The 13879-nt window shown below is 41.0% G+C and overlaps 2 protein-coding genes across 2 annotated transcripts; both read right to left on the bottom strand.

The window, feature by feature from the left end:
• Positions 1-5092, bottom strand: LOC147304642 (uncharacterized). The gene is made up of 5 exons (XM_086280166.1): positions 4966-5092; positions 4841-4860; positions 4641-4755; positions 4392-4565; positions 1-596 (listed from the first exon to the last, which is right to left on the bottom strand). Exons 1-5 carry the CDS (start codon positions 4966-4968, stop codon positions 150-152), a joined length of 759 nt encoding a protein of 252 aa, XP_086136292.1. The 5' UTR covers positions 4969-5092; the 3' UTR covers positions 1-149.
• A 1800-nt stretch (positions 5093-6892) lies between these two features.
• Positions 6893-12643, bottom strand: LOC147304641 (uncharacterized). The gene is made up of 8 exons (XM_086279527.1): positions 12430-12643; positions 12274-12341; positions 12014-12196; positions 11840-11901; positions 11694-11741; positions 11581-11613; positions 11306-11502; positions 6893-7118 (listed from the first exon to the last, which is right to left on the bottom strand). The coding sequence occupies exons 1-8, from the start codon at positions 12588-12590 to the stop codon at positions 6893-6895; spliced, it is 978 nt and encodes a 325-aa protein (XP_086135653.1). The 5' UTR covers positions 12591-12643.
• Between the last annotated feature and the right edge of the window lie 1236 nt (positions 12644-13879).

Below are 13879 nucleotides of genomic sequence, written 5' to 3'. Positions count from 1 at the left end.
AATTCTCCTGTCCATGTCTTAAACTGAATTGTTCGCAACACATTCATAAGATCCTTACCAACCTCTTCATCTGCTCTCTGCCTGTTTTCAGCTGAGTGTTCGTGCACATGTTTTATTTTTAACTTCTTCCTCATTTGTAAGCAAGTTGCTCAGGCTCTCGGGTTCAGCACAGTTACCAAAGCCCAGTCTTTGGTGTCGTCTGTGTTCAAGCCAAACAAATTGTGACATGATCTGCAAGGGTTCATTTTTTCATCATTACTGAGATTAAATGCCTCACACCTGATGTCTCCAGGTACTTCAATGGTTCCATCAAAGTAATCTTTCTTGACCTTTTTTGGATAATAGGTCATCACTGCACCAGATACATATTCATCCCATTTGCTAAGACAGGAGGCAGCAATCACAATTTTCCCCGGGTTAGGACCGTTGGTGGACATGGAGACTCCGTAGTACCTCTCTGAATTTTGGTCGGTTTTGGATTTCTGGGAAATGCAGATGGTGGAGGAGACCAGAAAAAGTGGAGCAAGGTTTTTGATGAGTTCTTGCAGACTCTTTCTTATTTGCTCTTCGTTCTCTGGATTCTTCAGCAGGACAATCTGGAAATAGTTACAAATACAGCCTAAATGTTACACCAGCATCCTAGAAATGATCAGCTTCCATTTGTTTATATTGTAACTGTAATATTTTTATAAATATCTGACTCTAATTCATGAGATTTTGTGATTTCTTTTAATATATAGTTGATCCTTGGCGGTCGCACACACTGGCGTATGTGTTCTGTGTCAGAGTTGAAACTCCTTTCAATGTAGTCCAAAGCATCGACATAAATATCCTTGTCTGTTACAGGGATACCAGTTATCTCACCGTGCACATATTCTCCATCCTCTTTGCTGTCCATCACACCAAAGTGTATTGTGCCATTTGATCTGATATTCATACAACCAGCTGCAAATTTAAGAACCTCTTTGGCAAACTTAGCTTGGAGTCTTGTGCGATCCAATGTAGCAGCTACAGCAAAAGACTTGAATTCGTGGCATGGCAATATCAGATTAAAAGCACCTGATTCAGGCTGCAGGATTCTGTGTTTCACATATAAAAAAATCAATCCCTTCTTGATCAAATGGCCTTGGTTTACAGTCTTCCTTTGAGATTAACACACATTGTTCCTGAGAAGCGTGGTTCTCCTCAAAGACATCTTGTTCTGTCTCTGTAGTTTGTGCTGGAGGACCATCACTTACTGTTGAAACAGACTGAACCAATTTCTGACTCCTCTTTTCCTCAAACTCAGTTCTTTTGGAACCAGTAGTTTTTTTCTTTTCTTGACATTTTTGCTGGGAGTTGATAAGCTCATCTCTTCTCTGAATAATCAAATGAGCAGGCCCTGACTTCATGTAGATTTTTGTTTTTAGAAAGTCCTCATTTAGTGCAAGTAGGATTTGTCCATTTACTTCCTCTTCATGGAGCTTTTCTATGTACTGTTCCTTCACTCCAATTGATCTTAGCCAGGTGCTTACTTCAGATTCAGTCCAATTCTTGGGTGACTGCTGAGGTGTGTCAGCTGTGAAAGGACAAAAAAGCAAAACAAAACATGAATTACCCTATGCATAAAAACATCAGTTAAATAAATAATGTGTGACAATAACTTTTTTAAGACAAAAACTGACAACATATTATACCGCTTCTTTATTTTGAAATTCCTTGTATATTAAAACATTTTTTCGCCGTTCCGCCTAATCGCATTATGTATGTGGCGAGAGGCAAGCTGCATACATAGTTCACCAGAGCAGAATTCATATTCTTTTACATACTATGGAGGCATTTTTTAATTTCTCTGCAGCTTCAGACTGAAGATATCAAGGATCTATGTTCACCAAAGAAGCAAAAACATGAAGGAAAGGGAATGTCATCTGGATAAAATGTCGCCTCAAGCCTCATATCCTGAGCTTAAATTGGGGCTCTAACACATGGAAATGCTTGATGACATCCGTAACCCCTTTTCTCTAAAAACCAAGTGAGATATCTCACTGTGGGAAGTGCCCTCTGGCGTGACCAATCATGGAAGCTCTACTACCACAACGTCTCTCGAAGACGAACCAACAATTTCGAGGACACGGGGTCCACAGACATCCTTTTATAATAGCCCCTGTGCCATAGATGTGACATAGGCTTCATTCTATGAGAGGTAGCCCAGGACACAAAGAATTGGTTGCTTTTCCTAAACCCCTGAGTCCTGTTTAGCTAAATGCATAATGCGCAGACAGGACAAAGTGAATTAAGCCGCCTCTGGCTCTCATCAGCAAATGGCCGGTGGATGAAAAACTGATAGCTCCAATGGTAGACTCCCTAACCTTAGACACAAAGGTAGGCTTAGGGCACACAGCCACCTTTCTATAATTTGGGAAAAACTGGAAAATAAAATTTATAGATAGATCGATCTATAAGGGTGCAACGATACACAAAATTCACGGTTCGGTACTTTGGTGTCACGGTTCGATATTTTTTCGATACAAAAAAATGTTCATGCATTTTTAATTTGTCATTTATTAAAATTATAAATATATATTTTAACTCAAAAGTACAGTTTTTAAATTTAACCCTAACCCTTGTGCGTGTTTTTTATTTTGACAGCGAATGTGCACCTGCGGACCACTTATGTGCAGCCCTGGTTATTTAGCTCGTCATATCGCAGCCACAGAAATTCTTTTGTCCATGAAACCATAAAGCTGCACTTTCTTTTTGCCTTATAGTCTGATTTGCCATAACTTCTCCGTTTTGTGGTAAGCTTTTCTTTGGCTGTCACTTCTTCACCCTGACCTGTCTTATTTGGCTCAGCAGAACTGAAATGCTTTTACACACTCACTCACATAAGCTCAGCGATTCTCTGCGCGATCAACCTCTCACATGTTTAAGCTTGATGCGGGAGATTTCACTTGTCATGTTTGCATAGTAAGCTAACGATTGATAAGACGATGTCAGAGGAATTGGTGCACAAATTATCATAACTCACAGATCAGTGCTGTCGCTCTCTATACACAGTTCGCACGATTGCAAAGTGAAAGCAAAAAAACAAGCGCAAATTCAAACGCGACTTCAATATGTCACATTGACAGTGGCTCACCGATGCCAATGACATAATTACCCAGCTACATTTCTGAAAGAATGCAAAAGCATTGACATATATTTTTCCTACAATAGCCCGACGGGCAGGGCAGAGATAGATTTTGGTAGCCCGACTGAAAAAAATCGCTAGCCCCGGGACGTCGGGCTAGCGATATTGCGAGCCCTGTATCTGATTGAGGAATCACTCATCTTTGGAAAAGAGAGTTTATTACAGAGAAATGGCTCTTTCCAAAATAAAAGCTATACTATCCGCTTCTTCTGGGCTATATTCTCAGCAGCATAAGGAGAATCATGTGCTAACGGCTGTCTAAATGACTCGGCTAAAGTTAGTAGCATGCTTGCTTTTTTTTGTCTGCTTCCACTTGTCTTTGCACTAGGATGATGTCGGTGTAAATGTGCAGTCATATTCGTTGTGTTCCCACTAGTGCTTTCAGGTTAATCTCGTTGAAATGACCTTAACGCCACAACACGGCAAATCTCCGTTAACGAGCTACCGCCGATCGCTCCGTGCATGGGGCTAGACGGCCAACACGTTAACGAGCTAACTGCGCTAACACACTAGTTCACACCAATGTAATTGAGCATTGCGTGGCACATCCAACATACTGTTTTACTTAAGTCCATGACGCGCTTACCTTCAGGGTCATACGTCACATGAAAACCAAAATAATTCCAAACGCCAGATCTGAATGAGGTTCAATTTGCCTGTTGCAAGTAGAGCTTAACTTCTGTTTCGCTAGCTTGCCCTGCGCTCTTCCTTCTGACTATGCTGTCTGTGTTGAGCGCTCAGTGGATCTGCGCTCGACAGTGCAGCCTAGGCGGAGTAGTCGAACACAGATTCACTGAGCGCTCAACACAGACAGCATCGTCAGAAGGAAAATTGATAAAATAAATTACAAATGTTGTATTGTTCGATACATATGCGTACCGAACCGAAAGCACTGTATCGAACGGTTCAATATCGATACGAATATCGTTGCACCCCTAATTATTTATTTATTCATATATATATATATGTGTGTGTGTGTGTATATGTGTGTGTATATATATATATATATATATATATATATATATGATCAAGATGTTTAGTCTATTGAGTTATTTAGCTATGCAGGACAATTGGATGCTTTTTATTTAGATAAGAGATGGAGTGGAATAGTTCAAAATATATCTAATTTCAAATCAACAAGCAAAAATCCATCTTTGTTTCTTACTTTCTTTAAAACGGAAGTTTGACAGATTGACTGAAAATGTGAGAACAGTCATCTTACCATGTCGAGCACACAGGAGAACGGACTCCGTCTGGGAAGCTGAGTCAGATAGAATTGAAAAGGTCTGGGAAATTTTTCCTTTAAGGCTTTCAAAATATCACCATCAGAGATTATTTCTTCTGGAGAAAAAGGGATTTTATTGATTTTGCCCAAAAAGAAGATGCTGTGAAGAATCTGAGGGAAAACACATTTACTTAATGTTACAAGTGACATAACAGGACAGTGTTAAAGGTGCCAAAATTAACCCACCTCATCCACTAAGTGTTTACTTCCTGGGGCCATGTTAGACCAGTCATCCATCTTCATGATAATCTTGTAGGCATTTTCTCTGAAACCTTGTTGAGTTTTCAGAAATTCTTCTTTTCTAAAATGATAATGAGTGAGCTGTTAGGGATTTAAAAACACAAGAGGTCTGATAACTTTGGCTTCAGCAGAATCTGCAGACATACCTGTTTTGCTCTTGGTCAGCCTATTTTGAACATGAGAGAACATTTAATTTAATATTGACAGAATAAAATAACTATCATTGGTGGCAGAGAAGATGACAGTGAAGAAGTGAAAAGCTGCTACTCACCATTGCTGCAGTCTAAGAATGAAACAGAAAGCACAGAGCGAGCAGCCTCCGCCTTAAAATGGTTCCTCATGTGATTTAAAGAAGACCAGCCCTGCACTGGACTCTTACTCTACTGTAGAAAACAGCTCCACGGGAGAGCATGCGAGCAACTCTCCTAGTAATAGCTAGTGGAGGTTAATATGCACCCGCTGATCACTTTGTTACGTTCCCCTGGGGGGGGGGGGGGGGTCTAGGCGGTGAGGGGGAAGTAACAAAAGTGACCGAGTCAGAAAAAGGAGTCAGGGAGGCGAAACAGTTAAATAAAACAGTTTTATTGAAGTAATTCAACTAAAAGAGACGGACAAGCCGTTATCACCATAAAAGAAACACAAACAAAACTCAGGCGTTGGTCAAATAAAGCAAAAAGTCAAAAGGAAAGCGCAGCTCACTAGCTGGAAACCACCACAAACACTCAGCTCACTAGCTGGAAACCACCACAAACACACAGCTCACTAGCTTAACCCACACAAATGGCACTCTGGCCCAGAGCTCACCCTGCTCTGGGCTTAAATACCTTTAATCGCTGATGGGAATCAGCTGTACCGGCGGGAAAGGTGGCATCTCAGGCAGGAGGTAGTGGGACACGCCCACACAGGCACCCTCAGGAGAGAGAGGCCCTGCTAGGGCCGTAACACTTTGTTTATCATTTGCTCTCCTGGGCCCTATTTCAGGAAGCTGGTTTAGTGCAAACTCTGAGTAAGTATACCCTGAGTTAACGAAAACTCTGGGTTTTCGGTTTCACAAAGCGAGTTTAGATTAATTCTGAGTGAGTTACTATGACGACACACTCCGTGAAGCTAACCTGCCCCCTAGCAGGTTTACTTCAACTAACCCTGACGTTCTCCGCCTCTTTGTCGGAAACCTGACTGTAGGAAGTGTCAGACATGGCGTGCTCCTTCCTTGAAGAGCCAGTAGATGTTGAAGCCCAAATTCTCTGCAGAGCTCTCCGCCGGGAGAGAGTGATTAGAGCGCGTTCGGACATTTTATCATTTCCTGATGATTTCCTGTGCGAACGTTACCGTTTTTCAGCACAATCTATAATTTATTTGAATAACATCCTCAGGCCATATATTACGCATGTGACACATCGCGGACATGCTCTCAGTTCTGTACATATTATTTGTATTGCACTTCGGTTTTTTGCAAACCGGAGCTTTCTGTATAATATTGGTGACGCTGAGCACGTTTCCAAGGCTACCGTCTGTCGGGCAGTCAGGAATGTTACAGTTGCACTGAAACGTCTCCTGTACTCGTTTGTGGTGTTCCCCGGTCATAGACCCACAAGATTTATCAAAGAGGGATGCCACAAAATTGCAGGTATCAGGATGAACAAAACTTAATTCATGATGTGGTGATACTTGAACTACTACTTAAATTTTACATTTATTCTCACGGTTCCCAGGCGTGATTGGCTGTATAGATGGCACTCACATTCCAATCATTGCTCCTTCAGTAAATGAAGGAGACTATGTGAACAGGAAGTCTTTCCACAGCATTAATGTACAGGTACATAGCTCCCTGTAGCATTTCAAACTAACAAATTATTTCATTATAGTAATGGATGCTAATTTGTGTTCTCTGCACTGTGAAGATCATATGTGATGCTGCCAACATTATCACAAATGTGGAAGCCAAGTGGCCTGGATCAGTGCATGACTCGAGGATTTTCAGAGAGTCAGGGTTATGCACATTATTTGAGCGTGGTAAGAAAAACAGACTTATTTTGATATTTCATACTTATTTTGGGCCTAACATAACAGCATTCCTCCATTACACAGGGGCCTACGATGGGATTCTCCTTGGAGACAGGGGTTATGCATGCAGGCAGTACTTCATGACACCGTTCCCTGACCCCAACCCTGGGCCACAAACCCGCTACAATGCAGCTCTAGCCAGGACAAGGGCACGCATTGAAATGACCTTTGGGCAAATGAAGGGAAGATTTCAGTGTCTGAAAAGCCTGAGGGTTGCACCTGACAGGGCAGGTGACATTATTGTTGCATGTGCCGTACTGCACAACATTGCCACCATCAGAAAAGAGAGGACTCCTGTGGTGGAGGTGCAGCCTGATGATGACCTCCAGCCAGTACACTTGGACCAACCTAGTGGCAGAGCTGCACGGGACAGAATTGTGCAACACAATTTCGAATATTAAAAACATGACAAAACATATTTGTCATTGAAATTTATTTGAGCATCTTTGTCTGTCTCATCAAAAACAAGCCAGTCATCATTTGCCTGGAAAAAAAATCATATATACTGTATCACGCAAGGTCATCAATAGTGCTCTGTATGAAAGTGTATTTTTACTTACTCTGAAGCAGAGGCGGAGGCAGACATTTGATACACCCAGGGCTTAGCCCTAAAGGGTAGTATGCATGTGGGATGGGGGCGGGGGGTTATAGGCTCTGTTTTGAGTTTTGTTCAAAAAAGCAGGACTTCATATAGGTTTTAAATTAAGCAGCAAGAACAAAGTCGGGGCTAAACCCCAATTCAACCAGACCCAGAACTGATTCGGAATTAAAACAGGACTACAACAGTTCAAAATCAGGACTACTTAGGACTTAACCAAGACAGAACCAGAATCAGAACTAGATGATAGTAGCACTAAAACCTGCACTACACTTATTTTTTAATTCTACCGAAGTCCACTATTTAGATTCAGAAAGGTTCATATAATTATTTAGCCTTGCTGTGAAAACAAGCCTGCATAACTTAATAAATGTAGAATTTGAAAAATAACAAACCTAAAAAGAAACATTAGGTACGAGATACATGAGTACCTATGATACGGTGATACTTTTGGTAAACAACCATTTGACTAACATGTGTGTCTCACCTGGGGCCCGTTCTTCGTACCTCGCTAAGTAGGTTAGCCGGATTAGATTGTTGACGATTTCGCGTGATCCTGGATCAGTCGGTTCCCCGAAGCTCATCCGGGACTTGCTGTCATAGCAACAGAGCCGTAAGCGTAAACCTGCTCGGGAGCAGGTTTACTTTATGTAAACAGGATTAGATCGCGGCCACGCAGGTATGTCCGCTTCATTTATACGAAAGCAACAGCGATATTTTTCCACTGTTTCACCATAAATAAATATTATCAATGTAACTAAAGATAATGCAGCACTTGATCCTTTTATTGATGTCACACAGATACATACAGGTCATTTCCTAAAAAAGGGAAATGTACTATTAACATTCTATTACATGTATGTGATTATTACAGATGTAATTCATATTTCAGAGTAGTAATTGTAAATTACTTCGTGTAATCAAGATGAGAGACCACGGCTATAAAAGCGAAGGTGGATTTGGGAAGCCTGTCGCAGCCATGTCCTGTCCGTATACGCGACCAACCCATTGCGGAAGGTGCAAGATTGATAAGGAGAGTCCTCAGAATTCAGCGTATATTGCGGGACAGACAGGATCCTTTAGCTCAGCGCGACAGTGTGCTCATAGAGAGATATCGATATTCCCGTGAGGGTATTATTTACTTAACCAACTTGTTGACGAGGGGGTGCAGGACCACCACCTGTCTTTTTTTCCTCTGCCCTTTTCTTGGTTGCTGTTATGAACAAACTAACAGAGTATTACAGGCCAGTATTACCTTGCCTGTCCGTCAGAGGATAGACTTTAAAGTTCTGATGCTGGCCTATAAAGCTCTGAATGGTTTAGGACCAAAATACATCAATGACCTCCTGACCCAGTATGAACCATCCAGATCCCTCAGGTCATCTGGATCCGGTCTTTTATCAGTTCCCAGAGTCAGAACCAGACACGGAGAAGCTGCATTCAGCTTTTATGCTCCTTATATCTGGAACAAACTCCCAGAAAGCCTCAGATCAGCTGAAACACTCAGTTTATTTAAATCCAGGTTGAAGACTCACCTGTTCTCAGCTGCATTTGAATAAAGCACCAAATCCACACTTTAAGCTTAAATTTCAAAACTTACATTTAACTACTGATTTTATCTACTGTTCTGATTTTATCTGTTTTGATTTTATATACTGTTGTTTGTTTGTTTGTTAATTAGTTAGTTAGTTTATTTGCTTGTTTTATTCAATTTTAAATCATGCTTTTTATTTGTTCTTGTTTCTAATGTCTCTGTAAAGCACTTTGAATCACCTTGTTGTTGAATTGTGCTATACAAATAAACTTGCCTTGCCTTGCCTTGCCTTGCCAAGAGACGCAAAGCAATCTAAGAGATAAATATTACCATTCTGTAGAATACTCCTGTATTCCACTTTTACTTGTTCCCATGTTCTTGTGGGTCCTGTTGTGGCTCTAATGTGAAAGGGGATATAATATAACATATTATAATATAATATAATGCCATATGATATTGGACAATATAGTGTCATATGATAGATCTACCCTACCGCCTACTGGTGTTGGCCAGAGGGGCCGATGGCGCGATATGGCAGCCTGGCTACAACCGTAGCTGCCTCCACCAGTGTGTGAATGTGGGAGTGAATGAATAGTGGTATCGTAAAGCGCTTTGGGTGCCTTGGAAAGCGCTATATAAACCCAATCCATTATTATTATTATTATTAAATTACCTACGAGTTTGATTTGTCAGCAACTTTCTGCCAGCCCTCTCTCCTTGCTTTTGCAGCCTTTGCAGTGTTCTCTTGCGTTTTAATTAAACTCTGAAACTCCTGAAATCCCTCACTCATGAGTTCTTGCTCTGCTGCCGGAAAATACCGAGCACGCCCCTTGGACATTTTCGCCGACCAATCAGCGGGTTGCCGATCAATGTTTCTACTATCGATGCGTAGCCCCTTTTACGACACCCAGTGATGTCACATTCCTGCGTCCAGCTGTACTAATCGTCAACAGCAGGTGTGTTCGGGGAACCGGATTAGCGCGCTCACGGTTAGCGCGATGATTTGATCTTGGATGTGTCATTTGATCTTGGATGTAGTAAGCGACGTACGAAGAACGGGCCCCTGCTCTTGTTCATCTGTTCTGTCCTCGTTCTCCTCTCTCTCCCTCTTTGTGCTGACAATCAAGCCAAACACCAACATCATCAAATATACAGTTGAAACCAGATATTTACAGACTCTTCAGATAAAAACACTTTTTTAATTGTAACATCAAATCAGACTAAATGTTTATTTTTTTAGATTGATAAATATAAAAACATATTTGTTAACTTTAAGAGTAAAGAGAGAAACTATCTGTATTTCTTAATTGCAAATGGCACCAAATTGTATTCAAACTGAGCCACACTTATGGAGCTCCACAATTCTTTTCCAGGTGTTTTGGTTGATATCTCTGGATTTTCCCATGTCAAAGAAACAGGCTCTGTGTTTTGCCTTATATGCATCCACAGCTGTGCCACCAATTTACTCACATGGACTCTACTAACCTATCAGAAGCTTCTTCAGCTCAGAATGGAATCGTCTGGAGTTTTCTTATTAATTAACAATAAACTTAGTGTATATGTACTCCTAAATTTGATGAAAGAGATAAAAAATAGAAAGCTCTGTCTCTCTTTATTCTGACCTTTAACTAATTCAAAAGATATTTCAATATTTATTTATCCAAAACAAAACAAGTTTACTCTAAACTGATGTTGTGCAGTAAAAAAATGTTCTTGTGTTTTCCATAAAGTGTAAATATCTGGTTTCAACTGTCAATATACTGCTGTGTGTTGAAATTTTTGTTTTGCATAGGAATATACTGAACAACATACAAAGTACAATATATAAAATAACATCTACCTGAGTTTTTTCTTTGAAAGAAGCTCCTTATGTCCATTCTTGTATATCAGTGCATTACTGAAACCGATTTATTTAGCCGTGGAGGGTAACAACTGAAAATATGAAATAAACACACATGTAAGCTAAGACTCTCTAAAAAAACAGCAGTGTTGTTGTTCGGCTTTTCATGTTGCCATTTGTTGATTCACTTGAAGAGCAAGTAACTTAACATGGGTCAAATGATCAGTTTGATATCAATCTTTCGTGATACACCGTCATATTTACATTATTGGTACAGTACGAATGATTTGCTTTGGTACCTGCTCAAACTTCAGCTCTCCTCTGTCTGCCTGGCTGCGCTTCTCCAACAGCGCACGCGCAGGCAGCAGCTGCCCCGCCCCCTCGCTCAGTCGCTTAGTGTCTGAGCTCGGATCATACCAATATTAGGGGGGATTTACACACAGTCGTAAATTCCCACAGTGTGCACTATGTGCTTCGAATATTGTGTGTAGTTTTTGTTTTATACAGTTGTCAGCCAGGCATCTAACTATGAAAAAATGACACTCCAAAAGACCCCGGGCTTCTGAAAAAACAACCCGGGCTTAAGCCCAGTAAGCCACCCCCCCGCTCCGCCACTGCTCTGAAGTTCCTTTTGAAGCAACTCGATTTCTAGTTGAAGTTTTTGCCTCATTAGAGCTTGAAGTTCGATTTCACCTAGGAGCTTTGGTTTCTTCAGCTCAGTATACTCCATTTTTTGCTGGAGACTGCTCTTATAGAGCAAACGAATGTCACCCTGTTTCAATTGTAGAAACAACATTTAACGGTCAATACATGTCATATAGGAAGTAAAATTAATTACAACACTGCCCACCTTTGTATCAGGCCTCTCTGCCGGCCTCTTGGCCTGCAAATCATACTGCAGTCAGAAACACATAGCAGTACACAATTAGATGGAAATTCAGGCCAAATTATGCATGAACTTACAGGGACTTCCTCTAAACCACAGTCATCTGACAGGGTTGCGTCACTGTCCTGTGCAATGGAAACAAAATGGTGTTACAAAGGGATGTGGTACAGCCTATTGGTCTAAATAATTGAAAAAAGAAAGATATATATATCTCCCAACTTACTGTGCATGCTTCAGTCACCCCTTGCATGGGAACAGGTAAAAGTGATGGAGTGTCATGTAAAACTACACACAAAAAACCCACAATGTCAATAAATGTCAAAGTACAAAAAGCATGTTAATTAAGGCAACAACCAAATATTTTACATTCTACAAATAGAATTATGAGCTCATTTACCAGTTATGTAGGTGCTGCTGCTACTGCACCCCGGCTGCTGGTCTAAGGAAGAGCTGCCCCCAGGGATGCCCTCAACAATGGGTCTGGTGGCATTCAACCCTAGGGCCAGCTCCTCTGCCGGGGTGTGACGAGGGGGTGCAGGACCACCACCTGTCTTTTTTTGCTCTGCCCTTTTCTTGGTTGCTGTTATACACAACCAAACAGATTGTTTCAGGGTCTCTTTTCAAGAGACTAAAAGCAATATAAGTGATGAATATTACCATTCTGTAGAATATTCTTATATTTCACTTTTACTTGTTCCCATGTTCTAGTGGGTCCTGTTGTGGCTCTAATGTGAAAGAGGATATAATGTAATATAATATAATATGATATAATATAATATGGTATAATGTCATATAATATAATGAATTACTTACGTGTTTAATTTGTCAGCAACTTTCTGCCAGCCCTCTCTCCTTGCTTTTGCAGCCTTTGCAGTGTTCCCTTGCGTTTTAATTAAACTCTGGAACTCCTGAAATCCCTCAATAAAGAGTTCTTGCTCTGCTGCCGAAAAATACTGAGCGCGCTCCTTCGACATTTTCGCCGACCAATCAAAGGGTTGCCGATCAATGTTTCTACTATCGATGCGTAGCCCCTCACATTACTTCATCCAGGGCCCTATTTCAGGAAGCCGGTTTAGAAAACTCAGAGTGAAAAACGATACTCAGGGTTGAGTAACCCCGAACTGTCCAACTCGGAATATTCGGTTTCAGAAAGGCTGATAACAATTAGTTCAGTCAACGCGGAGTTGCTTTAACCCCAAGTTAAGCGCGCGCACGAGGATACATAAAGCCCTGATTAGTGGAGCACAGATTAAGCGAGTCACCATGGAGACGGAGGGAAAGAAGGCGCGGTCAATGTATTTTACAGCGCTTGAGGCCGAAATTCTGATGGCAGTATATGCAGATAACATGCAAATTTTGCGGAAAAAAAGTAACACAGCCTCAGCTGCAAAAGAAAGAGAGCATGCATGGCAAAACATAGCCGACAGAGTCAATGCGTGAGTGTTAATTTAAACATTGATCTAGGGATTTCCACCCATTTAACACGTTATTTTATTTTATTTCATTTTATTTTGTATTTCATACATTTTATTTTGTGATGTGATGTGAGCGCAGGTGCAACCCAACAGGCCCCAAACGTTCCTGGCAGCAAGTAAAAATGAAATATAAAAATATAGTCCAAACAGGTAAGGTGTAATTGTATTATGAGCCATAGTGCTTGGTCTGTTTGTCCGATGTAAATCAATTGCAGTTAGAGGCTACATTAATTTCCCCTCTGTAAGCACTTATTGAAATTATCTGAGCACATTACAAGTACATATTTGCTTACTCTATATTCTCAAATGTGACCCGTTATAGCCAACAGAAAAAAAGCGGAGGCCCGAAAAACAGGTGGGGGTCCTCCACCACCACCACTCACAGAGGCTGAGCAGTTGGCTTCCACATTTGTGATAATGTTGGCAGCATCACATATGATCTTCACAGTGCAGAGAACACGAATTAGCATCCATTACTATAATGAAATAATTTGTTAGTTTGAAATGCTACAGGGAACTATGTACCTGTACATTAATGCTGTGGAAAGACTTCCTGTTCACATAGTCTCCTTCATTTACTGAAGGAGCAATGATTGGAATGTGAGTGCCATCTATACAGCCAATCACGCCTGGGAACCGTGAGAATAAATGTAAAATTTAAGTAGTAGTTCAAGTATCACCACATCATGAATTAAGTTTCGTTCATCCTGATACCTGCAATTTTGTGGCATCCCTCTTTGATAAATCTTGTGGGTCTATGACCGGGGAACACCACAAACGAGTAGAAT

Source organism: Aulonocara sp. 'chitande type north' Nkhata Bay, linkage group LG22, assembly GCF_057382095.1.
Source record: "Aulonocara sp. 'chitande type north' Nkhata Bay isolate Kocher_YH1m ecotype deep benthic linkage group LG22, A_spYH_male_GT1.1, whole genome shotgun sequence".
NCBI lineage: Eukaryota > Metazoa > Chordata > Actinopteri > Cichliformes > Cichlidae > Aulonocara > Aulonocara sp. 'chitande type north' Nkhata Bay.
The sequence above is the reverse complement of the archived record's forward strand: the minus strand, read 5'-3'. Positions and strand labels throughout refer to the sequence as shown.